The sequence below is a fragment of the Accipiter gentilis genome, chromosome 32, assembly GCF_929443795.1.
Source record: "Accipiter gentilis chromosome 32, bAccGen1.1, whole genome shotgun sequence".
NCBI classification, from domain to species: domain Eukaryota; kingdom Metazoa; phylum Chordata; class Aves; order Accipitriformes; family Accipitridae; genus Astur; species Astur gentilis.
Genome location: NC_064911.1, coordinates 1,247,512 through 1,274,207, shown reverse-complemented (window position 1 = coordinate 1,274,207; position 26,696 = coordinate 1,247,512). Strand labels below are relative to the sequence as shown.

Here is a 26,696-nt window from a genome sequence, read left to right as displayed (position 1 = left end):
TTAACATGACTGTTACACCACAGTAAATCCTCTTAAATGTGTAGGGTTTCTATAAGCATGAGGTCATAGCAAAGTTCCTTTTTTTTTTTCTGTTCACTGTTCTGTTTCTCTTGCAGGTATACAGGGTTGTCTCCCCCCACATTTCTCTGACTTTTCTAGGATGGTATCACAGTACTTTCACCATTTCTTTGCATTCCCCTCTTTTATTTCAGCAACGACGAGACCACGGTTTCTCTGGTTGCTTTATACAACTGCAGCAATTAGAAGTAAGTATTCTGAATGCATTTACAGAATTATTGGAAAAGTAGTTGTAATGCATATAGTTCATTTAATATATATACTTCTTCTGTATGTACTTTGCCGAACAATGGTATTCTTGAAAGTACTGTTAAGTACTTGGTTAGAAGCGCACAAGGCTGCTATACATATTTTTAATCTTTTTAAGTCAAACGTAGTAAAAATATTTTCATTAAATGGCACACAGAGCGCGCATGGAAGAATTTGCTCGAGGTGCTCAGTTTAACAGTTATTCTTGGAGAGCTTTCCATAGAGACTCCTATTTAGAATAAAAAAAATAGTCTATAATTAACATCTGCACAAAGAATGCTGGTCAAGAATACCTATCTTATTTTGTAATAGCTATTCTAGTCAAGTTCTTTGTATAGAAAAGCCTTTAAGAATTGTGCGGAAGTACAACACTATTTCAAGACTTGGATGCTTCTTAATGGTCTCAGTAATTCATAAACCAAAAGATTACCCTCATTTCTTTAGGTGATATTTTAGATAAATCTACATTCTTACATCGCAGTGGAATTCTTCCTCCTTTTAATTAAACTTGCTATTGCAAATGTGGAGTACTGATGATAATGTGTTCTAACAATAGAAGTTTACTTCTTTTATTATGGTACCATCACTCTTTTAAAGAGTTCTGTGAAAAAACAGTTTTGAAAAATAATTTGCAAAAAATTTGTGAAAAACTATAAGGTGAAACTCTGACTCTTCACTTTGGGAACATTTCATTTTTTTAGCTATAGGTTGATAAAAAAGAATACAGAGAAGTTAACCTATATTAAGAAAATATTCCTTTTGGCGATTTCTCCACTCAAAAATAGGGTTTTTTTTGCAGGGGGAACAAAATCAAATAGCCCTAGCTTTATTTTTCTGTACCTTGCATGCTGATTTCTAGAATAACTTTGAGTATAATAATAAAAAATCAGTACAACAAATTAAAACTGCTAAATTTCATTACAAAGGTGTTGCAATGTAAATACTCGAATACATTACAGCTAGGTAAGAGAGTAAGATGATTAGGATTCCTCTTCTCAAACACATGCATCGGATAGGGGGAAAAGTACTGCGCTATCAGGAGAGAACTGTTTAATTAACACTTAGAAGAGCAAGACGTTCATTCCTATGTAATCACTCATCTGTCATGGCTTACACATACCAAACTAGAAGACAGTCATGGGAGAGCTACTGAATGCTCATCCTTGCAGCGCCATGGGAAAAAAAAAAAAAAGGTATAAACCTGACATATTTCAAATTTACTTGTTGAATTTAAGTAGATCAAGTAGTGTAACCCTAATTTCATGTAAGCAAGTATATATTTTTTGTTCTGTTGATAAGCAGGTAGTATGGATGTGTGATGATCTGTGAGCAGCTCATATCTTGTTTGCAGAGTCAAACATTAGTAAAAGCATTGAAGATAACAGTTCTGCACTACTTTTCCCTTTTCATCCTGTGCTTTCCTAAGTTAATTGTTCTTGAAACTTTTTAGTGTGTCTTAGCTGATCTATAATAGCATGTAGCCCAGCAAGGTTGCAGATGACTGTGCCTGGTTATGATGAGAGGAGCAGGGGGAAAGATTTAGAACCTGGAGCCACTGAGGGAGAAAGTAATAGACATATGAAAAAAAGCACTCCTGTGCGTAAGCATACTCGTATCTTTATTTATATGGAGACTCGGAGGGCTGATTCCTATTGGAATTTATATTGTTTAGGTTTTGATCAAGAAGACATCTTTGAATATTTTTCCATATTTAAAGAAGAAGAAACAGATTTTTTCATTTTTCTAAAAAGAGAAACGTTATGTTTGAGGTGGTCAGAGATGCCATTTGAGACTCAGTGCCATAGCCTGTGGGTTAAATCTCTGTACACATCTTTTTTCCAGGCACACTAAATTGCTGTCACATATGTTTGTTCTAGTAAGTGCTGAAGACGGGAGCACACAGCTGTAGAGTGTCTGTTCTGGTGTGATTCTGGGCACGGCAATGGGACAAGTTGATGGAAATCTTTTTTGTAAAACTGCTAAAACAGACTCCATTTAATTAACTAGTTTAATCACCAAAATACATATTTCATGCTCCATGTCACAAATCTTTTTTCTGAAACTCATTGATCGATGTGCTATGTATTTTTCGTTGTGCCCATACCAATAGCCTGCAGTACATTGAATCTATCAGCTTGAAAGTCTTGATCTTTATTGTGAAGAATTGTCAGCAGCCATGTGTAAGTGTGTGGAGAGGCCGATATCTACAATTTAAGGGATAATTTTTTTCTTTTGCAATTTTAACTATCACCACACGTAGTTTTTTATAATGTTCTGGCTTACTGCTTTCACGGCTATCCACTCCCCTAGTTAGAGTAGGCCTTGTCTCCTTTCTACTTCTGTGGCATCTTGTTATTTTGTTTCACTGCTTCATGTTTATTGCTTTAACTGCCATCTGGGAAAAAAATCTGATTTAGCTAGCAGATTATCTGCTTGTTTTGTACTTTGAAACAGAAATCTGTGAGCGAGTTTAGTTTTGAGAAAAGAAGCAAAAAAAAATTTCAGATATTCTTTTTTTCCACCAAGCTGTTGTTGATGGCTGTTTAAAGACAAAGTATGCCATAGAATAGTTGCCTTGCTATAATGAAATGGACTAGAGCGCTGTGATAGAACACTGTATCTCTATCAGACTGTTAAAATATTTCATATCTAATGTGTCAGCCAAACTTGAACCAGGAAAGCCACAAAATGTGAGGGTAGAACAATATAATAGTAATACAGATTACTTGTTCTCAGCAGCTTTTTTCTGTGAATCCCCCCCCTCCATTTTCTGGAATGTCTTGTATAATTTTATCTTTGACTTGCAAAGTACAGTATTAATGCCATTTTTTTTCAACTGAATTTGCAAGATTACTGCCGCTGAGTAGACAGCTCAGTAGCAATCAAAGCTACATTTCTAAAAAAGAGCCACCAAATTGGATGGCATTGTAGGACACTTCCCGATTCAACCTAAGCAACAGTGGACAATGTGTTAGCCACGATGCTGCTGGTGGTAGATTCTGAATTATTTTGCCACAGTGTTTAAAATGCTTTGCTGCTCCATGGTGGCATGAATAGTACAGCTCTTAGGACGCAGTTACACACCATCTTGTCTTCTAAGGCAATTGCTGCCTCTGGCCATGGATTACTGCTACCACTTCGCTTGTGCACAGAAAACGAGTATACAAAGCTGTACTTTAAGCCAGGTCACTGAAATAACGTAAATAAAACATAATTCTGCAGCAATACTGATCCTGCAATTCGTATCACTTCAGTGATCTAGTGTTCAGCGCTTTGTGCTACAGTTGCCTACCTAGAGGGTAAGCAGTGAGAAATGACAAAGGGAGGGGCAGGAATTTTTAAGCTGGTTTTGCTTTTGAAGCAATCTGTAAATGAGCTCAGAGCTGGCTTTGGGGCTTATGAGGGCAATAAACCGTCATGGTTTGTCACTTACGCATTACTGTTGGGTCACATACTATGGCATAAGAGCAACTACGGGGTTCCTGTTGCCTCAGAGCAACCTCTCATTTTCTGCCCATTACAAAATACCATCCACGTTTTTCCTGAAAGTCAGAGGCCATTATGAAGACTGATACCTTGTAATTATTCTTGGACAGTTTTGTTAATCATCTCTTCTCCATACCACAAATGTGCTCAGTGTTGTGACACGCTAAAAGCTGCTGGACTTCAGCCAAACCCTTCCCAGGCTCTTGTCTTTTGACGTTGAGGGATCACTAGCTGAGAGGGTTGCAGCAGGCCTGTACGTCCCCCGAGGCTGCTGACAGGGCCATGTTTGGCAGCTGAGAGTAACCCCCAGCTGGCCCTCTGCTCAGTCCATGGGGTTCGAGTGGACCTGGGGTTTTTACCCTCTCACAGAAGCCTCAAGTAAATATACTGTAGTAAACAGAGAAATGATATTACAGATGTGAGCCAGCTGTACCAGCATGAATCAAAAATAAGCTTGAAGACTGAACTTTTTAATTAAACCCAAATCTATGCTAATGTTGTTTCTGTTTTTTGCTTTTGTCCAGGGCCTATAGAGATGCCGGCTGAACCCTGGGTGAAATTTCCAGCAGCTTTGGATATCTTTCGATTTCCACTGGGGGGGTAAAGCTTTGCACTGTCACTCTGTTGGCCAAGGATTACCAAAAGGCAGAGGGCTATGACCATGCTCCTCCTGCAGTCTTCAGCGTTACAAGTCCCAGGTGGCTTTTTGTCTGCCTTGTGCTTCCAGAGCAACAGCAAACAAGTGGAAGAAGGGACCAGATATTCTACCACCATTTTTCTGAAGATTAAGCTGAATAAAAAGTTGCAAATACTTGTACAAAAGAAGATTTAGAGATTAGGAAGTGGCAATTTAAAACAGAGACATATAATGAAGTGTGCAGTATCAAATAGGATTTTACTCCTGTCATTCAAGACTTCATCAGAGTGACAGAATAGAGTTTGTTTCTGTCTTTCATTCTCCAAACATTTTGAATTTATCTCCTCATAGAGTAAAAATGTTCTTTTTATGCCCTACATTATGAACTTTGTGTTATTTGGGTTTTTTTTACTATTTAAACCAAAACAATTATGTGATGTGATCATTGACCACATATGATTCCTCAAGCCATAAAAAGTTAATAGAAGAAATGCTGTAGCTGAGTTATAATGACATGAATAATAATAACATCTTTGTGTTTTCTCAGGAGCTTTCACCTCAAGGCTATAAACTCTTTTACACACGCAAGTATGTAGGCTACAGTAAGTCTGGCTGTCGTGGTTTAACCCCAGCTGGCAACTCAACACCACACAGCTGCTCGCTTACTCCTCCCCCCACCAGTGGGATGGTGGAGAAAATTGGGAAAAAAAAGTTAAAACTTGTGGGTTGAGATAAAGACAGTTTAATAGGACAGAAAAAGAAGGGAAAATAACAACAACAATAATAAATGGAATATACAAAACAAATGATGCACAATACAATTGCTCACCACCCACTGACCGAAGCTCAGCCAATCCCCAAGCCATGGTGTCCACTGGCCAGCTCCCCCCAGTTTATGTACTGGGCATGACATCATACAGTATGGAATACTCCTTCGGCTCATTTAGGTTAGCTGTCTGCTGTGTCCCCTCCCAGCTTCTTGTGCACTCCCAACCTCTGCTGGCAGAGCAGTATGAAAAGCTGAAAAGTCCTTGACTTAGTATAAATACTTAGCAACAACTAAAGCATCAGTGTATTATCAACATTATTCTCATACTAAATCCAAAACACAGCTTTATACCAGCTACTAGGAAGAAAATTAACTTTATTCCAGCGAAAACCAGGACACTGGTGCGGTAAAAAATAACTTGGATTTAATTTGGTTTAAAAAATGAGAAAGCAGGATGATTTGCTGAAATTCTTAATCCAGAAAATAATGTAATGAAGAGCATGAATAGCTACTGTACTTGCACACCTGGTTTTCTGGATGAGAGCCCAGGTGAGCAGGGAAGCCAGTGCCAGGTACCGAATCAAGAGGAGCCAGCTGTACTGCTGCTCCGCAGATGTGTTTCCACAGTGGAAAATTCTCTGTCTGTTACCAGCCCTTGCCAGTATTAACACTTTTATTTTTTTGGCGCTGAGTTTAGTTACATCCTTTAGCTCTTAATGGCACTAACTCAGTGTAACTGTTTGACAATGGCATTCTTGCTGGCTGTTGTTATATCTTTGACAACTGGGGACTGGGATGAAGACCATCAACAACTAAACTGTAAAGCATTGAAACAAAGTCTTGAGTTATTTCACAAATTTTAATAAATTTTAATGCAAACCATGGTTTTCCTACATGGGCAGTAACTAGTTTCTGCTTGGCTTCAATCTTTTGGGGAAGGACTGGATGCCAGGCCACCAAAGCCGCTCAATCACTCCTGTCCTCAGTTGGACAGTGAGACAAATACGACAAAAGGCTCATGGATTGAGATAAGGACAGGGACATCACTTGGCAATTACCATCATAGACAAAACAGACTCAGCTTGGGGAAATTAGTTTATTACCAATCAAATCAGCATAAGAAAAATGAGAAATAAAACCAAATTTTAAAACACCTTCCCTCCACCCCTCCCTTCTTCCCAGGCACAACTTCACTCCTGAGTTTCTCTAGCTCCTCCCGCCCAGCGGTGCAGGGGGACGGCCAATGGGGGTTGTGGTCAGTTCATCACAAGGGAAACTCTTCCCCCACTCCAGCATGGGGTGCCTCCCACAGGAGACAGTCCTCCATGAACTTCTCCAACATGGGTCCTTCCTACAGGCTGCAGTCCTTCATTAACTGCTCCAGCACGGGTCCCTTCCACGGGCTCCAGTCCTTCCAGCACAGACTGCTTCAGCGTGGGTCCCCTGCGGGGTCACAAGTCCTGCCAGAAAACTTGCTCCAGCGTGGGCTCCTCTCTCCACAGATCTGCAGGTCCTGCCAGGAGCCTGCTCCAGCACAGACTTCCCATGGGGTCACAGCCTCCCTTGGGCATCCACCTGCTCTGGTGTGGGGTCCTCCACAGGCTGCAGGTGGATATCTGCTCCACTGTGGACCTCCATGGGCTGCAGGGGGCAGCCTGCCTCACCATGGTCTTCCCCACGGGCTGCAGGGGAATCTCTGCTCCGGTGCCTGGAGCATCTCCTCCCCCTCATTCTTCACTGACCTGAGGGTCTGCAGCGTTGTTTCTCTCACATGTTCTCACTCCTCTCTCTGGCTGCAGCTTCTGTTGCACAGCAACTTTTTCCCCTTCTTAAATCTGTTATCCCAGAGGCGCTACCACTGTTGCTGATGGGCTTGGCCTTGGCCACTGGTGGGTCTATCTTGGAGCTGGCTGGCACTGGCTCTGTCAGACATAGGAGAAGCTTCCAGCAGCTTCTCACAGAAGCCACCCTGCTACCAAAACCTTGCCACACAAACCCAATACAGGAGGTCAGTGACGGCAAAGGGGAGCTGGCAGTGAGGAGCTGGAGTTACGTGGAAACTTGGCGGCTTGTACATGGTGTGTGCCGGCCTGCGGCTCTGCCACAGCAGGGAGCCTGGCAGCAAAGACCATTTCCACCAGCCACCAAACTGTTAATCTTAGTTCTGTAACCCCAGTACTACATATTAGTGTACCAGTCGGCTGAACGCACGCCTTAAGGCCATCCAGAAGGTGCCGGTTTTGCGGATGACGTTACCGCCCGGGGTAATGAGGCCTGTTAAGGCAAAGGGAGGGCAGGGGGCAACGCATTACGCCCACAGCCTAGCGGAACTCATATGTACGTAAAGGGGCCTCCGAGGAGAGCTAAAAGCTGAGGGCGAGGAGGGGCAGCTCCCCGTCGTTCCCGCCGACCTGCCCCGAGCCACCACCCCTCCAGCCCCGGCCCCAACCCCCGGCGCCGGCGGCCGCAGGCGGAGCGGTGGGCGGAACCGCGCTGCCGGCGGAACCGCGCTGCCGCCGCCGTTTCCGGCCGAGCCGGGGGAGGAGGCACCGGGGCGGTTGGACTCGGCCGGAACATGGCGGCGCGCTGGGCCGCCCGCTGCCTGCGGGGCGGGCGAGAGGGCCGCCGTGAGTGGCGGCGGGCCAGGCGCGGGCGCAGCGGGACGCCGGGGGTGCGCGGGGCCGGGCCGGGCCGGCTTCGGGCTCGTCCCGCGCCGGTGCTTTGAGGGGCCCGGCCTGGGACGGCCGGGCCGGGTCAGGCCGGGCCTGGCCGTGCAGGGCGGCTCGGGTGCCCGGCCCGCCAGGGGCGGAGGAGGCGGCTGTGGGCGCGGGCCGGGCGCGGTGGCAGCGGCGCAGAGCGGGCGCGGTCCGCGGGGGCAGTTGGCTGGTCTGAGGGAGGGGCCGCTGCAGCCGGAGAACGTCATTAAGCATTCGTTGCTTCAGCGCTTCCTTGCTGTGACTTCGTGCTGGCTTTGCAGGGACCGAGAATGAGTGGGCGGGCAGTAAGAGCTGCTGGAGTGCTCACCTGAGGCATATTGAGACAGACACGTGGATCAGCAGTGCAGTGGCATGTCTTCCTTTCTGTGGAAACCAACATCTTATAAAGAGGCTTTGAAAAGTCCTTATTGCTTATTTTAGATCATTCCTTTTACCAGGGTTCATCTCCACACCAGCTGTTTCTCGACTGACATCAGATGAAGTGATTCAGATGCGTAATGAGCTCTTCACCAAAGAGAAAGAGAGACAGTTGTCTCTTCATCCACGAATTGAGAAAATCGAAGTAAAATACACTGGGAAGTCGCACCCTGGCAGTGTGTTTGTAATGAACAAAGCTTTGTCTACTCCATACAATTGTGCCATGCGTAAGTGAATGGACTCTTAAACTAACATTGTGCCACTGATGGTGAAAATTGTGCTGCCAATTGAAGTACTTGTCATCACAGTTTGAGGTGTTAATACTATTGACATTTTAATGACCAAGTTAACAGTCATGCATTCAGAATACTTGTGTTTAAGTTTAAAATACATTTGTAATAAAACACATCAGTAGAAACTGAGCTAATTTTTGGAGACTGTTAACAGCTCATCCTTCCAAGTGATTTATGAAAGTGAAATTTGCAGTTTGTTGTTATAAATGCAGGAGTCTAAACTGCTGACTCTGAAGAATATGGTTAATAACTGTGTAAAACTTTTTTTACTCTCTTCAGACTTAAGTGAGTGGCATTGCAAGAAATCCATTCTAGCTCTTGTGGATGGTCAAGTCTGGGATATGTACAGACCCTTGACCAAATCATGTGAAATTCAGTTCCTTACTTTCAAAGATGACGATCCAGAGGAAGTAAACAAGGTAAGTCTGTATCTTATCCCATTGTAGGTGACCCTGATTATGACCACTTGATTCTGTATGTCCCTTTCAGTTCCATGTCCACCTGCTCTCTTGAACTTTGTTTTTGTGAAAGTTCAGATATTTTTAATGGTTGGCACATCATGGTTATCATTAGTTGAACCACGGTGTGGGCTAGGTGATGCGCGGGCATCCCTTTCAACCTATATTCTTGTATTCTATGATTTCAGATTTAAATATCTCCAGGGAGACATCTGGCTTGCATTTTAAGTGCAGTTTTGATCTTTTCGATTGATTCTATATGAGAATCATCTCCAAATAGAAGTTTAAATATTAAAGAAAGCAATGCTTGGGTTAACAGCTAGGTTTGTGTGTCATTCAGTTAAATGTTGGTATTCTTTTGGAATAAGTGGCTGATGTTCATCTGGTGTGGGTTCTAGATAATAAATCTGTGTTTTAAAATTTTCTTTATAGGCCTATTGGCGTTCCTGTGCCATGATCATGGCATGTGTGTTAAAGCGGGCATTCAAAGATGAGTACTCAGTCAATCTGACTAAAGCTCCAGAAGTGCCAGGTGATAGAATTGTTTTATGTTAATTGTCTTGTCTTTTGCTGCTTCTTAAGTGAGTGTCTAACTGTTCTTTTCCAATGATTGAAGGTACTTAGTATTGATACGTATATTACATGCTGTTGTTGTAGCCTTTAATTTATAGTAATCATGCTGAAAACAATTTTGTTATATAAGTACAGAAAATTGGTCTGTGTGGCAACTGGGTTTCAGGCCACTTAGGATTTCATAAGTTAAGTTAGTAACTTAAGTACATAACCTGTTTATTGTGAAGTTACACGAGTAAGATGTTTAGAAGATGTGATGTGTTTCTTTGAAATTTGCTCTAATAACTACATAACCTTGTGAGCAGTTGAGTTACTAAAAATTACGATGTGTACATCAAGTTGGAAGACTACTGAAGTACAAACAGGCTTAGTAACAACTTTTGCTCATCTGTGACCTGATTTAAGATTTACAAAAGTGAGAAAATGCACAAGAGAGGAGGTTATTTAGATAACAAAGCCTGTGTGATTATGCATTTGATGTATAAGAAGGTTGGTTGCTGTTCATGTGGAGTCCTCCTACAATTGATTTGCTTTTTAGCAATTTCAGCATTTGTCTTGATTGGTAAGAGTAGAGTGGGTATTGCAGTTCTACCGGGATTTGCAATAATCTTGCATACACTAAGCTATGTCATTATACTGTATGTATAGAAATAGCATGTACTTACTGGGGTCATAAGCTTGATTTCTAAGATGGTAATAACTGAATACACAAAGAGTGTTCTAATGATTATCACAGAAATTTGTGTTACCTTTATCAGAAATTTGTGCCATGCTTGTGTCATGGATAAACATTTCATTTCAGCTTTAATATTGTCAGATTTCTCTGTGCAGTAAATTCCTCTTTACAAGTTAATAGTGCACATTTACTTATAGTGTATGATGCATACAAAGGAAAAAATGTGAAATGCTTTCAAAGTGTGTTTTGGGTTTTTTTTTTTGTCCCTTTCAAAGTTAGGTGCAGTTTTGGGAAGCAGTATTTTTTTCTCTCTAATGGGGTTGTATTATACTGACATTGCATTAAAACTCATTTCAAATTACTTTCTCATTCAGTGAAATGAAATGAAAATGATAGAAGTTTTATCTGCCACGTGACTGTATAATCGCAGCTGAAAATTTATATTTTATGATGGATTTCTTGAGATCATTCTGTTTTTCTTCTCATTTTGATATAAGAATGTTTTTTGACAATTAAATACATACTTTGTTACAAACATGAGTATTTTTCTATTGGAATTGCAGTGATCTCTGGAGCTTTCTGTTATGATGTAATTTTGGACAATAAGCTGAATGACTGGAAACCAACAAACGTAAGCACAATAACTTCTTGCCCGAAAAGCTATATAGCTTGCATCCTTGTCCAATGGTTCTTTTTTTAATAGGGGAGAGGAGGCAGTGAGGTTTTTTCTTTTTGTTGGGTATATCTACACTAGTTTTTTTTGGTTTTTTTTTGTTTTTTTTTTTTTTTTAGGTCAGGATTACTCTTTGGAAACTAATGTCCACATCTACCACATACTGGCTCTCATTGCAGAGTGCTCTCAGATCACACAGACTGGGTTCATTTCAGATGAAATTAAACCTTGATGCTTACAGGTTTTAGGTCTGTGGGGCTAGACTAAGTTCTAGTCTGAACTACAATTCCAAAAATAGTTGATGTAGCTGTTGGGACCTCAGTGCTATCTTTATTACCATGCAGATCTGCTCCTACTCAGCCGCTGTTGCCTAGTAATGTAGATGCAACCATAGTTTTTGTGTGAGTAGAGCCCTCTGAAAATAAAAATGTGTGCAATATGTATATTTTCACTTAGTGGTTTACAGCATAATCAGTTTATTGTTGTAAAAGAACTGTGAGCAAACTCAGCTGAAGCTCTCCTTAATAGCTTGCTTGTATTTCATGCTCTTCAGTAAATCTATTAATCTAAAACCTCAGAGTCTCATAACCATTTGGTTGCTGGTGTGAACAGGAATGTTTTACTCATCTGGTGCCTATTCTCGTTCTCATGCATAAATATCAGCAGAGACATGTATGGCTAACAAAGCAATATTGGTACAATACAGAATTTCTCTTCAATATGGTGTAGTTGGAGTAACTTGGTCTGAAATATTTTCTACATGACATTATAAATGTAATTTCTCCTAATAACAATTTCTTATTTATCAATAAATTTGAGTATGCAGAGCTTTGGATTCTGGACCAAGGTGATGAATTTCTATTTATTAATTATTCAGTACTTTTTTTTCATTTGTTTCCATCACGATAGAGGTCATTTATAAGTGGAGTCACAACTTTGGGAAACAAGATATAGACTGTATGTGTATATATCATGTTGGGAAAACCCGAGAAGTTTAACTCCAATTAATATATGTTGTTTCTGATGGAAAAATGCCTATTGATTTGACTGGACACTGAATCAGCCCATTTAAACATTGATGATCTGTAGCAATCTGTTGCTGATCAGAGTTACAGTCCTACAGCAATATTCTTATATTTAGGTTTTTTAGTAGATGAACCTTCGTTTTGACTAATATGTAGTGTTTCCTATGCTTTTTCTATTCACTACAGCTGTGAAACAGTGGTGACAGTTTTATATGTATGAACTGTTTTTTAGGACAACTTCCGTTCTCTTACAAGGGATGCCAGAAAGCTAATTGATAAAGACCTGCCATTTGAAACACTGCATGTTGAAGTAAAAGTAGCACGTGAAATGTTTCAGCATAACAGGTAAGTGTCTGAATTTGCCTTTCTTTTAGAAAGGCAATTAGAAGTTCATTTAAATCTCTGCTTGGTTTTGTAAATCTAAAATAAGACATAACAGGTGAAGTAAGAAGGTACTTCTCCCACTACTCTGAATGAACATGCCTCCATTCTATTTGTCACCCTACCTTATTCCATTTTTAATGTTCTCTCCAGGGGCCAACACCACGCACCTTTACTGGATGTAGTTTTGTGACAAATGGAAAGACTGTAGACTACTTAGTTTAATAGTGAGCTTCAGGATTTCACTACTTTTAAATTGAAGCTCTGGTGGTTAGACTTGGCATGCTAGTTACTCTCAGCCTTTGCTGAAAGGCTTTCATATTCAGAGAAATGTAGGGTTTTCATATCTTGGTATCTTCAAATGAAGGTCTGATGAAATGCTGGTTTTGAGCTCTGCAGGGGGAAAATGAATAAAATACTCTGGCCTGTGCTATAAAAGAAGGCTTGTTCAAAACACTCCAGTCTTCTTTGCTGAAAAACCACTTAAGCAATGTTTTGGGAAAGAAATTCTCTGGTTCACAGCTTTTTGGTTGTTGAAGAGGGGTGGGGGGGAAATGTTAAATAATTTATCATTTTGTGAACCAAAATAAAATTATGATAAAACTAAAGTTGCAAAAATAACTAGTTTTTTTAGCTTAATAATGAAGATGATAGTAATGTGACATAGGGACTAGCATCTCTTCGCCATGTTGGCTGGTAAATATTGACAGCACGTGGGAGCTGACTTGGTAATAGCTTTAGACATTGTATGTGTATTTGTATGTGTGTAGAAAGAGCAGAGAGAACTTTGCTGTCTTGCAGATAACCAGCTGTTGAGGACCACACGTTGCATAAAATCAGTTTAGGTGATCTAATAGTGTTTTCTAGTCTTACATGTGACTTGAAAAACTCTGATTTTTATTTGAAGTAGTGGGTTCATTTTATCTTTCTGAATAAAACTCCACTGAGAGAGTGTGGCCCTCCTATAACATACACGTAGAATAGAATAGACTAGAATAGACTATTTCAGTAGAAAGGGACCTGCAACAATCATCTAGTCCAGCTGCCTGACTGACCAATTCAGGGCTGACCAAGTTAAAGCACGTTATTAAGGGCATTGTCCAAATGCCATTTAAACACTGATAGGCTTGGGGCATTGACCACCTCTCTAGGAAGCCTGTTCCAGTGTTTGACACCCTCTCAGTAAAGAAGTGCTTCCTAATGTCCAGTCTAAACCTCCTCTGGTACAGCTTTGAACCATTCCCAGGCATCCTATCACTGGATACCAGGGAGAAGGGGTCAGCACCTCCCTCTCCACTTCCCCTCATCTGGAAGCTGTAGAGAGCAATGAGGTTGCCCCTCAGCCTCCTTTTCTCTAAACTAGACAAGCCCAAAGTCCTTAGCTGTTCCTCGTAGGACATGCCTTCCAGCCCTTTCACCAGCTTTTTTGCCCTCCTCCGGATGCATTCAAGGACCTTCACATCCTTCTTAAATTGTGGGGCTCAGAACTGCACACAGTACTCAAGATGGGGCAGCACCAATGCTGAATATAGCAGGAAAATCACCTCTTTTTCCCGGCTGATTATACTGGGTTTGATGCACCCCAGGATACAGTTTGCCCTCTTTGCTGTCAGGGCACTCTGCTGACTCCTGTTGAGCTGGCTGTCGACCAGCACCGCAGGGCTGCTCTCCAGCCACTCCTTTCCCAATTTGTACTTGTGCCCAGCATTACTCTGTGCTAGGTGCAGAATTTGGCATTTGGACTTGTTAAATTTCATCCAGTTGATGATTGCCCAATGCTCCAATCTATGTAGATACCTCTATGTCCTTTTTGGACAGTCCTTTTTGGCGCCCAACGTGGGGCAGAAGGGTTGAGATAACGACAGATCTGGCCAGAGCGTGTTGAAACAAATTTGCCAAATGCATTTCTTAGATAAATAGATGTTAGTCACAATGTTGTTTCATTTGTTTACATGGTGGCGTTTTGTAAGCTCTTATATGCTCTATGTATTGCCTGTAGTTGCGTATCTCATCTCTGGGAGAGTGATTGGGGTTATCATTTTGCTGTACTGGGCAATGTCGACTTATGAAATGATTACATCACTGGTCATGAGGTTAAGCTGGTATCTGTATGAGGCAGTGATAACATTTCCATACTTTGGGTGCCTTCTGTTGGATTTTATTGGTAATTACACCCAATCCATGGGGAAATTAGGGGGGGATACCTCCCCCCGTCCGTTCACCTCCCTTTTCTCCTTCCGACTAATTACAACAGCTTTTGAGAATTTTGAATATCCTTGGGATGCGCAAGCCAGTGTGCTGTTAGTGCTATGCCTCCTGAATATGTTTCAGGTCTTCTTTAGGGCTACAAAAAGGCTCTTTAAGAGTACCACTCGGAGATCTTCCCCAAAGCTGGATATTCATGGGTGGCACGGCATGTGGGAGGATATGGGCAAGTATCTAGAGAACTTCTCACCGCCAGTGACTTGGAAGTTCACTCCCGAACAACTACAGAACCCTCATGAAGTGACAGAATATTTGAAAGAAAAATGCTGTGGCTATTCCAAAGACGTACAACTCACCTCACTGTGCTGGGCCCTGGCCAGTATCTACCAAACACTGCTTGATACTAGGCAGCACCCTCAGGGAGAAAAGATGAAAAACAGAACAACAGGCACCATGGCTACCCCTACCCCGACAACAAGCACCGTGGCTGCCCCTACCCCGACAACAAGCACCGTGGCTGCCCCTACCCCGACAACAAGCACCGTGGCTGCCCCTACCCCGACAACAAGCACCGTGGCTGCCCCTACCCTGACAACAGGTACCGTGACTACCCCTACCCTGGTGACAGATACTTCAGCTAAACCAGAGAACCAACCTGTGCCAGTATCAGTCGCCCCTGTACAGAAAAAGAAACACACAAAGAAATCAGTTCGCTTAGCGAGAGATGAAGATGAACCAGGGTCATCGTGAGAACAGGAGGTAGAGGCAGAACCTGAAATAATTACCCGATCTCTATCCATGAGTGAGTTGCGTGACATGCGAAAAGATTTTAGCCACCACCCAGGTGAGCACATTGTTACCTGGCTGCTCTGATGCTGGGATAGCGGGGCTAGTAGTGTGGAATTAGAGGGTAAGGAAGCCAAGCAGTTGGGATCTCTGTCTAGGGAAGGGGGCATCGACAAGGCGATTGGGAGAAAAACACAAGTCCTCAGCCTCTGGAGGCGACTTCTGTTAGGTGTAAAGGAAAGATACCCCTTCAGGGATGAAGTTACATGTCACCAAGGCAAGTGGACCACCATGGAGAGAGGTATCCAGTACCTGAGAGAATTAGCTGTGCTGGAGGTGATTTATAATGATCCAGAAAATGCGCAGTCACCCACAGATCCAGATGAAGTCCAATGCACACAACCCATGTGGCGGAAGTTTCTACGAAGTGCACCACCAACCTATGCCAACTCATTGGCAGTAATGTCCTGGAGAGAAGGCTATGGACAAACGGTGGATGAATTGGCTGTCCAACTCCGGCAATATGAAAGGAGTCTCTCTTCCTCCCTACGGGCCTGTGTCTCAGCTGTAGAGGAGTTGTCCCGAGAGTTCCAGCAATTCAAAGTGGATCTGTCCTCCTCCTCACCTGTACAGGCCCGCATCGCAGTTATTGGGAGTAAGCGTTCCTCTGCCCAAGAGAGAGGAGAGAGAAAGTACACTTGACGGGCTAACCTGTGGTTTTACCTGCGTGACCATGGAGAGGACATGAGGAAGTGGGATGGAAAACCCACTTCAGTCTTGGATGCACGGGTACAGGAGTTGTGAGAAAAAGCAACCAGAAAAGAGAATTCTTCTTGGAAAACTGCTGCTCCAGTTTCCCGTGAGCAGTCCCCCAGACGCAGTAGATGGGCTGATCTCATTTCTGATCCCCTTGAAGGGACTTCTGATTTATGTGTGCAGAAAGTGAGTAGCGGATATTCTAACCAGGATTAGAGGGGCCCTGCCTCCAGCCAGGTGGAGGAGAGGGACAACCGAGTCTACTGGACAGTGTGGATTCGATGGCCTGGCACATCAGACCCACAGGAATATAAGGCACTAGTGGACACTGGTGCACAATGTACCCTAATGCCATCAAGTTATAAAGGGGCAGAACCCATCTGTATCTCTGGTGTGACAGGGGGATCCCAAGAGCTAACCGTATTGGAAGCTGAAATGAGTCTAACCGGGAATGAGTGGCATAAACACCCCATTGCGACTGGCCCAGAGGCCCCGTGCATCCTTGGTATAGATTATCTCAGGAGGGGGTATTTCAAGGACCCAAAAGGGTACTGTTGGGCCTTTGGTATAGCTGCATTGGAGACGGAGGAGATTGAACAGCTGTCTACCCTGCCGGGTCTCTCCCAAGACCCTTCGGTTGTGGGGTAGCTGAAGGTTGAAGAACAACAGGTGCCAATTGCTACCACGACGGTGCACCGGCGACAATATCGCACCAACCGAGACTCCCTGATCCCCATCCATAAGCTGATTTGCCAATTGGAGAGCCAAGGAGTGATCAGCAAGACTCACTCACCCTTTAATAGTCCCATATGGCCCGTGCAGAAATCCAATGGGGAATGGCGACTAACAGTAGATTATCGTGGGCTGAATGAAGTCACGCCACCGCTGAGCGCTGCTGTGCCAGATATGTTAGAGCTTCAATATGAACTGGAATCAAAGGCAGCTAAGTGGTATGCCACAATTGACATTGCTAATGCATTTTTCTCCATTCCTTTGGCAGCGGAGTGCAGGCCTCAGTTTGCTTTCACTTGGAGGGGCGTCCAGTACACCTGGAATAGACTGCCCCAGGGGTGGAAACACAGCCCCACCATTTGTCATGGACTGATCCAGGCTGCACTAGAAAAAGGTGAAGCTCCAGAGCACCTGCAATATATTGATGACATCATCGTATGGGGCAACACGGCAGAAGAAGTTTTTGAGAAAGGGAAGAAAATAATCCAAATCCTTTTGAAGGCTGGTTTTGCCATAAAAGAAAGTAAGGTCAAGGGACCTGCGCAGGAGATCCAGTTCTTAGGAGTAAAATGGCAAGATGGGCGTCGTCAGATCCCTGTGGACGTCATCAACAAAATAGCGGCTATGTCCTCACGGACTAATAAAAAGGAAACACAGGCTTTCTTAGGTGTTGTGGGTTTTTGGAGAATGCATATTCCAAATTACAGTCAAATTGTAACCCCTCTCTACCAAGTTACTCGGAAGAAGAACGATTTTAAATGGGGGCCTGAGCAACGACAAGCCTTTGAACAGATTAAGCAGGAGATTGTTCATGCAGTAGCTCTTGGGCCAGTCCGGACAGGACAAGATATTAAAAATATGCTCTACACTGCAGCTGGGGAGAATGGCCCTACCTGGAGCCTTTGGCAGAAAGCACCTGGGGAGACCCGTGGCCAACCTCTGGGGTTTTGGAGTCGGGGATATCGAGGATCCGAGGCTCGCTATACTCCAACTGAAAAAGAGATCTTGGCAGCATATGAAGGAGTTCGAGCCGCCTCAGAAGTGGTTGGTACTGAAACACAGCTCTTCTTAGCACCCCGACTGCCAGTGCTGGGCTGGATGTTCAAAGGGAAAGTTTCCTCTACACATCACGCGACTGACGCCACGTGGAGTAAGTGGATCGCACTGATCCCACAGCGAGCTCGCATAGGAAACCCCAGTTGCCCAGGAATGTTAGAAGTGATCATGGACTGGCCAGAATGCAAAGATTTTGGAATGTCGCCAGAGAAAGAGGTGACACGGGCTGAAGAAGCCCCGCTGTATAATAAACTGCCAGAAAATGAGAGGCAATATGCCCTGTTCACTGATGGGTCCTGTCGCATTGTGGGAAAACATCGAAGGTGGAAGGCTGCTGTATGGAGTCCTACACGACTAGTCGCAGAAACTGCTGAAGGAGAAGGTGAATCGAATCAGTTTGCAGAGGTGAAAGCCATCCAGCTAGCGTTAGACATTGCTGAAAGAGAAAAGTGGCCAGTGCTCTATCTCTATACTGACTCATGGATGGTGGCTACAGCAATGGAAGAAGGGCAATTGGCAGCGCAGAGGTAAACCCATCTGGGCTGCCGCACTGTGGCAAGATATCGCTGTTCGGATAGAGAAGCTAGTGGTAAAAGTACATCACGTAGATGCTCATGTACCCAAGAGTCGAGCCACTGAAGAACATCAAAACAACCAGCAGGCGGATCAGGCCACCAAGATTGAAGTGTCTCAGGTGGACCTGGACTGGCAACGTAGGGGTGAGCTATTTATGGCTCAGTGGGCCCACGATACCTCAGGCCATCAGGAAAGAGATGCAACATATAGATGGGCTCGAGATCGAGGGGTGGACTTGACCATGGACACTATCGCACAGGTCATCCATGAATGTGAAACATGTGCTAAAATTAAGCAAGCCAAGCGGCAAAAACCCCTGTCGCATGGAGGGCGATGGCTGAAATATAAACAGTGGGAGGCCTGGCAGATTGACTATATCACACTCCCATGAACACGCCAAGGCAAGTGCCATGTGCTTACAATGGAGGAAGCAACCACTGGATGGCTGGAAACATACCCTGTGTCCCATGCCACTGCCCAGAACACTATCCTGGGCCTTGAAGAGAAAATTTTATGGCAACACGGCACCCCAGAAAGAATCGAGTCGGACAACGGGACTCACTTCCGAAACAACCTCGTAGACACCTGGGCCAAAGAACATGGCATTGAGTGGGTGTATCACATCCCTTATCACGCACCAGCCTCCGGAAAAATTGAACGATACAATGGACTGCTGAAAACTACATTGAGAGCGATGGGGGGTGGAACTTTCAAGCATTGGGATACATATTTAACAAAAGCCACCTGGTTAGTTAATACTAGAGGATCTGCCAATCGGGCTGGCCCCGCCCAACCAAGAGTTCCACATACTGTAGAAGGGGATAAAGTCCCTGTAGTGCGCATGAGGAGTATGTTAGGAAAGACAGTCTGGGTTAGTCCTCCCTCAAGCAGAGGCAAACCCATTCAAGGGGTTGTTTTTGCTCAAGGACCTGGGTACACCTGGTGGGTGATGCAGAAGGATGGGGAGGTTCGATGTGTACCTCAGGGAGATTTGATTTTGGGAGAGAATAGCCGGTGAATTGGGCTGTATGATATTTAACTGCTAAATAACCTGCCAATGCATGTCATTGTATCTATAGTGTCTATATGCCATATCAAGGGTATTATTGTGAGAATTATCCAAATGACTACAGGATGGACTTTTGAAACTGAGCCAGCGATAGAACTTGAACTGGCACCCAGCAATTTCCTCAAGATCAACATCTTCGACCTGCAGACCAAGGGCATGAGTTGCACCAACTGTACTAGCCACAAGTTCCAGAGGCAGCATACAACAACCCAACATCTCACACCATCTCTCTCTTATCCTGAAGAACTGTTACAACAGATAGAGCCCCAAAATCGATGGACACATTAGAGGGATAGCCCATAGGCTAAAGGAACACCATGTGTGTGTGTGTGCGAGGTCGGGGGGTGGAGTCCATATACTTATATGTAAGACAAGGAAAGTTGTAGTGGTTGATTAGGGAAAAAAAAGTAAGATCTGGGCATGATGTAGATGGTATAGAATAAGGGGTGGATAATGTCCTGGGTTCAGCTGGGATAGAGTTAATTTTTACAGGAACCTGGGAGGTGGGGGCATAGCCGGGGCAGCTGACCTGAACTAGCCAAGGAGCTATTCCATACCATGTGACATCATGCTCAGTATATAAATGGGGAGCGGGCCGGGGGGTGGTCTCTGTTTTCGGTGGGGGAAGTGGCGGAGCGTCGGGTCCCGGGTGGTGAGCAGTTGCACTGTGCATCACTCTTTTTGTATACTTTTTCATTAGTGCCGTTGTTGTTGTTGTAATCTCTTTGTGTTTGTCCCAGTAAACTGCCTTTATCTCAACCCTCGAGGTTCCAGTTTCTTTTTCTTTTCTCTCCTCTGTCTCCTCCCCATCCCACCGGAGGGGGGCGGAGGAGTGAGCGAGCGGCTGCGTGGTCCTTTGTTACCGGCCGGGTTGGAACTACGACACTCTACAAGGCCCCTTGTCCCTCAAGAGAGACAACAGCACCTCCCAGTTTGGTATCATCAGCAAACTTGCTAATGGAGTATTCGACTGCTGCATCCAGGTTGTTGTATATTGAACAGAACTGGCCTTAGAATTGACCCCTGAGGAACACTGCTGGTGACCAGTCACCAGCCAGATGTAGCCCCATTCACTACAACCCTTTGAGCTCTGCCCTTCAGTCAGTTCTTCACCCAGCGCACCGTGAACCTGCTCATCTCACAGTCAGACAATGTGTCCAGAAGGATGCTGTGAGGGACAGTATCAAAAGCCTTACTAAACTCCAGAAAAACTACATCCACTGCCTTCCCTTCATCCACTAGGTGGGTGACCTTATCATAGAAGGATATCAAATTAGTTAAACAGGACTTTGCCTTTGTGAATTTGTGTTAACTGTGCCTGATGATTGTATTATTCTTTAAATACCTTTCAACAGTCCTCAGTATAATCTTCTCCATAATTTTTCCAGGAACTGAGGTTAGACTAACAGGTCTGTATGATATGCTTTATGAAACATGTCAATATGTGTTGTCATATAAAATTAAGAATTTAAAACCTGTTTCAAAGCTCACATAAATATGAGCATAATTTTTAAGTATGATCCTTAAATTGATCTCTTATGTATTCTTACAAGAACTAGGTGTTAAAGGTGACGATTTTTTTAATCTTTTTTTTGTCGTGTTCAGATACAAAATGGAGATGATAGAACAAAAAGCATCTCAGAATATGGAAGGAATTGTAACGTTACATAGGTGAGCAAAACTGAACTCATTCTGTAATGATTCACTGAAAGATTTGATTGTATTGCAAGTACTCTCTGCGAGTGAGAAGAGTAAGTTACTTGTGATGGTTTTCAATATAGAAATCACTTGTATTCATTGCTGTCTGTGTCTTAAGTTGTTTGGGTTGGTGGGGCTTTTTTTATACAACCACTGTTTTGTGGTACTTAGCGCTTGGTGGATCTTGCTACATTTCTATTTCTTGTTATGTTAAAGGTGGTAAGTGCCAGAGAAGTCTTACTGTTTTAAATACTTTTAAATAAAATCTAAATAAATCTCTGGAGCTTGACAAGTTAAATAAAATACAAACCAAATACTTGTTTGAAAACAAGAGTTAGCATTTTCTAGTGGATTTTTCTTCCAAAGTTTTCAAGATCTTCCTAACTGGCACGCTACTGCCCTGTAGTGGTGGAGGTGAGAATGGAGCTGGCTCCTGGGATAACAGTGTAAGATACAAAGTTCTTAGGCTGAAGGCAGGAAGCTTGTATTGTATCTCGGGCATATAAAATAATTTGTGACTAGCTTAGGCTAGTGTAGGATATTCAGTTTTCTAGACATCTAAATCGTTCTGCATTTGATTTTGGAGTCCATGTTTCTCTAAAGGAACAGATGTCTTTGCAGTGATGGTTCTTGAAATTTTAATATGATGTTTGTTCTCTCCTTCCTCCAACTGTATAGTTTGCTCAATAAGAGAGAAAATGGGCTTACCTTTTGATTTCTGGGAGAGGTTTGTTCTGAGTATTCTTTTGCTGTACATCTTTTTGTCTCTCATTTTTCTTACTTGATTTGCAGTTTTCCAAGACCTGAAAGGGAAGTGCCTGTACAGGTTGTAAACACTGTACTGTGGAAAGTATGTGATCTTGTAGACAAATCTTTTTCTGGTGAATGACAGTTACTCACTTCTAAAGCCAACATGGCTTCAAAAATTTGTTAAACCTAGGATTCTCTTTCTAGACTTGAGCTTTAAATTTCATAAGTTCATTTTAGGAAATTGTGTGGCCTGTACTTTTGCTTCAGGAAACACAATTGCTGAACTGCAGATTTTTTTAGATTTGGTTTGGGATTTTTGTGGATTTTCTTTCATCTGTTTGGTAGATAGGAATTTGCTAATCAAAAATAAAAACAAATAGGCTTGTACTTCTCTCTGAATACATTTGACATTGAGTTGTTCTGTTGGCTTTTTTTCTCCCATCAGGTTTGGTGACTTTGTAGATGTTAGTGAAGGCCCTCATATTCCAAGGACAAGTTTCTGTTTTCAGTATGAGATAACGGCAGCCCATAATCTTCAGACTAACCAATCTGAATTGATAAGGCGGTTCCAGGGTGTGTCCCTACCAATCCATTTGAAGGTAACATGCATTTTGTACAGGTTTATCCTTCTTTGAGTTAGGGCGCTTGGCTTACATTCCGATGTTTATTCTATGCTGTGCTGTTAGCTGAATGTAATTCAGAGATGAGAACAGTAGCAGGAAGGGAAAGCCCATGATGATGACTGTGATGGGTTAACCCTGGCTGAACACCAGGTGCCCACCAAAGCCGTTCTATCACTCCCCCATCCTCAGCTGGATAGGGGAGAGAAAATATAACAAAAGGCTCGCGGGTCGAGATAAGGACAGGAGAGATCATTCACTATTACCGTCACGGGCAAAACAGACTCAATTTGCAAAACATACTCAATTTATTACAAATCAACCAGAGCAAGGTAATGAGAAGTAAAATGAAATCTCAGAACACCTTCCCACCACCCCTCCCTTCTTCCCGGGCCCAACTACCCTCCTGGATTTCACCACCAAGCCCCCCCAGCGGCACAAGGGGACAGGGATGGGGTTTATGGTCATCACACGTTATTTTCTGCCGCTTCACCTCCTCAGGACGAGGGCTGGTCACACTCTTCCCCTGCTCCAGCGTGGGGTCCCACCCACGGGAGACAGTCCTCCACGAACTCCTCCAACGTGGGCCATTCCCACGGGCTGCAGTTCTTCACGAACTGCTCCAGCATGGGTCCATTCCACGGTGTGCAGTCCTTCAGGAGCACACTGCTCCAGCGCGGGTCCCCCACGGGGTCACAAGTCCTGCCAGAAAACCTGCTCCGTGGGCTCCTCTCTCCACAGATCCGCAGGTCCTGCCAGGAGCCTGCTCCAGCACGGGGTTCCCATGGGGTCACAGCCTCCTTCGGGAACCCACCTGCTCCGGCGTGGGGTCCTCCACGGGCTACAGGTGGATATCTGCTCCACCGTGGACCTCCCTGGACTGCAGGGGGACAGCCTGCCTCACCAGGGTCTTCACCACGGGCTGCAGGGGAATCTTCGCTCCGGCGCCGGGAGCATCTCCTCCCCCTCCTTCTTCACTGACCTTGGTGTCCGCAGGCTTGTTTCTCTTACATGTTCTCACTCCTCACTCCGGCGGCAGTTTCTTCTCCGTCCCAACTTTTTTTTCCTTCTTAAAAATGTTATCACAGAGGCGTTACCACTATCACTGATTGGCTCGGCCTTGGCCGGCGGCGGGTCCGTCTCAGAGCCGGCTAATATGGGCTCGCTCTCTCTCGAACACAGGGGAAGCTTCCAGCAGCTTCTTACAGAAGCCACCCCTGTAACCCCCCCCCTGCTACCAAAACCTTGCCAAACAAAACCAATACAATGCTAGATATTTGGGATTCATTTTCCTGGAACTATTGTGGATGTGAAATCAGAAACTGAAAGTGTTGTTTTGGTTGTGCAATTTCTGCATGGATATTTCATTCACCTTGCCTTAGTTGTGTTTGCTGATCTTCTGAAATTGAGGCTGCTGACGGTGTTTATTCAGATTCAGGAAAGAGCAGAAGTTTGAATTTATACTCGTGATAAAGGATACCATTTCAAAGTCTTTCATGACACCAGAGTAAAACTTAACAACAATAACAAAAAAAGGCCTAGCACTAATCAGTCTTAAACAAAAGCTTTGCAGAACTATAGGTGGAGGTAGGAGTCTTTCTTCCCATTCCTGTTGACTTTCATGTTTTTGACCTGTGGTCTAGCACATGTGCTGTTGTCCCAGTTGTGGAAATTTTCAAGGGACAAGTGGGCACTGGTTTCCTTACCTCATCTCTGTGTTCCCTTCCTCATCATAAGATTTCAATTCCTGTTTTTGGCCATTACCCACTTAATGATTCCACACAATGAATGGATGTGATCAACAGACACTTATTCAAGTCCCCCAAAGGGATATGGGAAAATGGGACACTGAAATCATAAGCTGTAACATCTGAATTAGGGATTGTTATGGTTTTGTGCCAGCATTTCTGTACGTTTGTCAGAATCTATTCTATGATAAGATTTTTTTACCTCCACTAACATCATTTAATGACATTTAATACAGGCTCACCACACCGTGTGGCACAAACTGCTGGAAAGATCGAAGAGGCTGGTAAGTCTCATAAGTGGTGAAGTACAGCTTACCAAATATCAAGATATGTTGTGACCGAGTAGAATTTCAATGATTAGAGATGTGTAATATATTCAAGAACATAGCTTTAAGAGTGGAAAGGTTCACAGGTGAAGAAAAATTGGATGCATAGGAAATCTAACTGTTGTGTGGTAGAGGATGTGCTAGTAGTGTTTCTGAAGCCTGGTTATTAAAATGCATTATACTGTTTAAAAACCCATACTTTTCAATTGATATAATTTGTACTATTAACAAAAACTGGATCAAATTATATCACACTGTCCACATATGGCTTTGAGGCTGTCTGCTTCTGAGAATCCCACATGCTTTTTATAATATCTCTAAGCTGTTATTAATTATCACTTTAATCTATATTAGTATTTTTCAAATTTGTTTCTAGAATTAATATTGGTATCATGTGTGTAAAATTTAATTTTTTAATTGTGAACAAGAAATAAGAAAACTAAAAATTGGAACAATGTCTTTACACTTACCTAGATTTTAGGTAATAAGTTTTCTACCACAGGTTTGAGACAGCACACGTGAACATGTTTCTTATAAGTAAATGCAGGGATAAAATGTAATACCACTGGGTGAACCTAGGCGGAATTTAGTGGAGATAAAAGGGAATGCTATTTCAGTAAACTGCATAAATGCACTAGTTTGAGTATTTTCTGCCTGTTTAAAACCTATGTGGAAAATAACAGCTTCTTGCAAACTTTCTTCTGTTAAACAACCAGTATTTCAAAGTTGAAGTATACTTATCCAAGAGAAGCTTTACAATAACTGAGTAAATGCAAAATGCAAGTTTTTAAGATAAATGGAACTATAAAATATCATAAGCCACATATAATGAGAGACTCACTATCAAAGCATGCTTAAACGTAGGAAATCTTCATAAGAATTAAACAGCAGATATTCTGGAGCCTTCAGATCAAGTATTTTACTTATTTGTGTGGCAAGAGAAAGAAAAAAGTGCTGTATGTCTACTGCAACTTGTTAGCCAAGGATGTGTTCAGAGCCTAGCACATGCTATTTTTCTATGAAATTAGTTTGAAGATGCTTGTCATTCAGGTTGTTTAATTTTGGCGACAATAATTGCCTTTGTAGGTTGTCCTTTCTTGTTACAGTGACAGGATGAGGGAGGATTTCCAGGATCAAGGAGAATTAAATAATTTTTTAAAAATACAACAAAATTGATGTGTTTTACCAGGTCACTGAAGAAAAATATTGGGAAGCAGCAGCAGAATGTCATGAGCCAAAAGATAGAACTGAAGAAGGAAAAACTGTATCAATTTAACTGTAACCTCTAAATGTACATAATAAAATGTGTATTTTTACATTTGTGCTGCATATAAAAAATGTCTTCGGTAATTAATCTGAATTCTCTGCACCTAAATCAAGATAGATATAAAGGCATTATCAGATTTTTCAGTCCACTTTAAAGATTTCACTTTACCTTCCCCCCTCCCCCCCCTTTTTTAAAATGTTTTATTTGTGATAACTCATCTTGTAAGTTACCCTTTTCCTTATCTCAACAACAATTGTATGTGTCCGTATGTTGTCCTTTGTTATCGTGGTTTAACCCTAGCGAGCAACTAAGCACCACGCAGTCACTCACTCGCTCCCCCCCCCCCCCCTCACCCTCCCCCAGTGGGATGGGGGAGAAAATTGGGAAAAGAAGTAAAACGTGTGGGTTGAGATAAGAACAAGAACGGTTTAACAGAACAGAAAAGAAAAAACTGATAATGATAACACTAATAAAATGACAACAGCAGTAATAAAAGGATTGGAATGTACAAATGATGTGCAGGGCAATTGCTTACCACCCGCCGATCTACACCCCGACAGTCCCCCAGCGGCCATTCCCCGCCCCCACTTCACAGTTCCTAAACTTCACGTGACGCCAGTTGGCCAGTTTGGGTCAGCTGTGTCCTGTGCCAACTTCTTGTGACCCTCCAGGTTT

General features: G+C 43.1%; 1 protein-coding gene across 2 annotated transcripts; it reads left to right on the top strand.

Annotated features, from left to right (window-relative positions):
* The first annotated feature begins 7,736 nt into the window (after positions 1 to 7,736).
* On the top strand, positions 7,737 to 26,072 carry MRPL39 (mitochondrial ribosomal protein L39). Of its 2 annotated transcripts, none has more exons than XM_049835166.1 (10): positions 7,737 to 7,846; positions 8,374 to 8,580; positions 8,926 to 9,065; positions 9,537 to 9,636; positions 10,917 to 10,984; positions 12,284 to 12,396; positions 21,218 to 21,283; positions 22,506 to 22,659; positions 24,665 to 24,712; positions 25,944 to 26,072. In XM_049835166.1, the coding sequence occupies exons 1-10, from the start codon at positions 7,795 to 7,797 to the stop codon at positions 26,028 to 26,030; spliced, it is 1,035 nt and encodes a 344-aa protein (XP_049691123.1). In that variant the 5' UTR covers positions 7,737 to 7,794; the 3' UTR covers positions 26,031 to 26,072. The 2 variants fall into 2 exon arrangements, with proteins under 2 accessions (XP_049691123.1, XP_049691124.1); XM_049835167.1 differs by having other exon boundaries at positions 7,786 to 7,890.
* The last annotated feature ends 624 nt before the right edge of the window (positions 26,073 to 26,696 follow it).

What these genes read in the sequence shown, in the direction of transcription:
- MRPL39 (XM_049835166.1), top strand. Translation starts at nt 7,795, where the DNA reads ATGGCGGCGCGCTGGGCCGCCCGCTGCCTGCGGGGCGGGCGAGAGGGC. An exon ending in ATCCAGAGGAAGTAAACAAG is followed by an intron (nt 9,066 to 9,536) that starts GTAAGTCTGTAT and finishes TTTTCTTTATAG; the next exon opens with GCCTATTGGCGTTCCTGTGC. An exon ending in CCCTACCAATCCATTTGAAG is followed by an intron (nt 22,660 to 24,664) that starts GTAACATGCATT and finishes CATTTAATACAG; the next exon opens with GCTCACCACACCGTGTGGCA.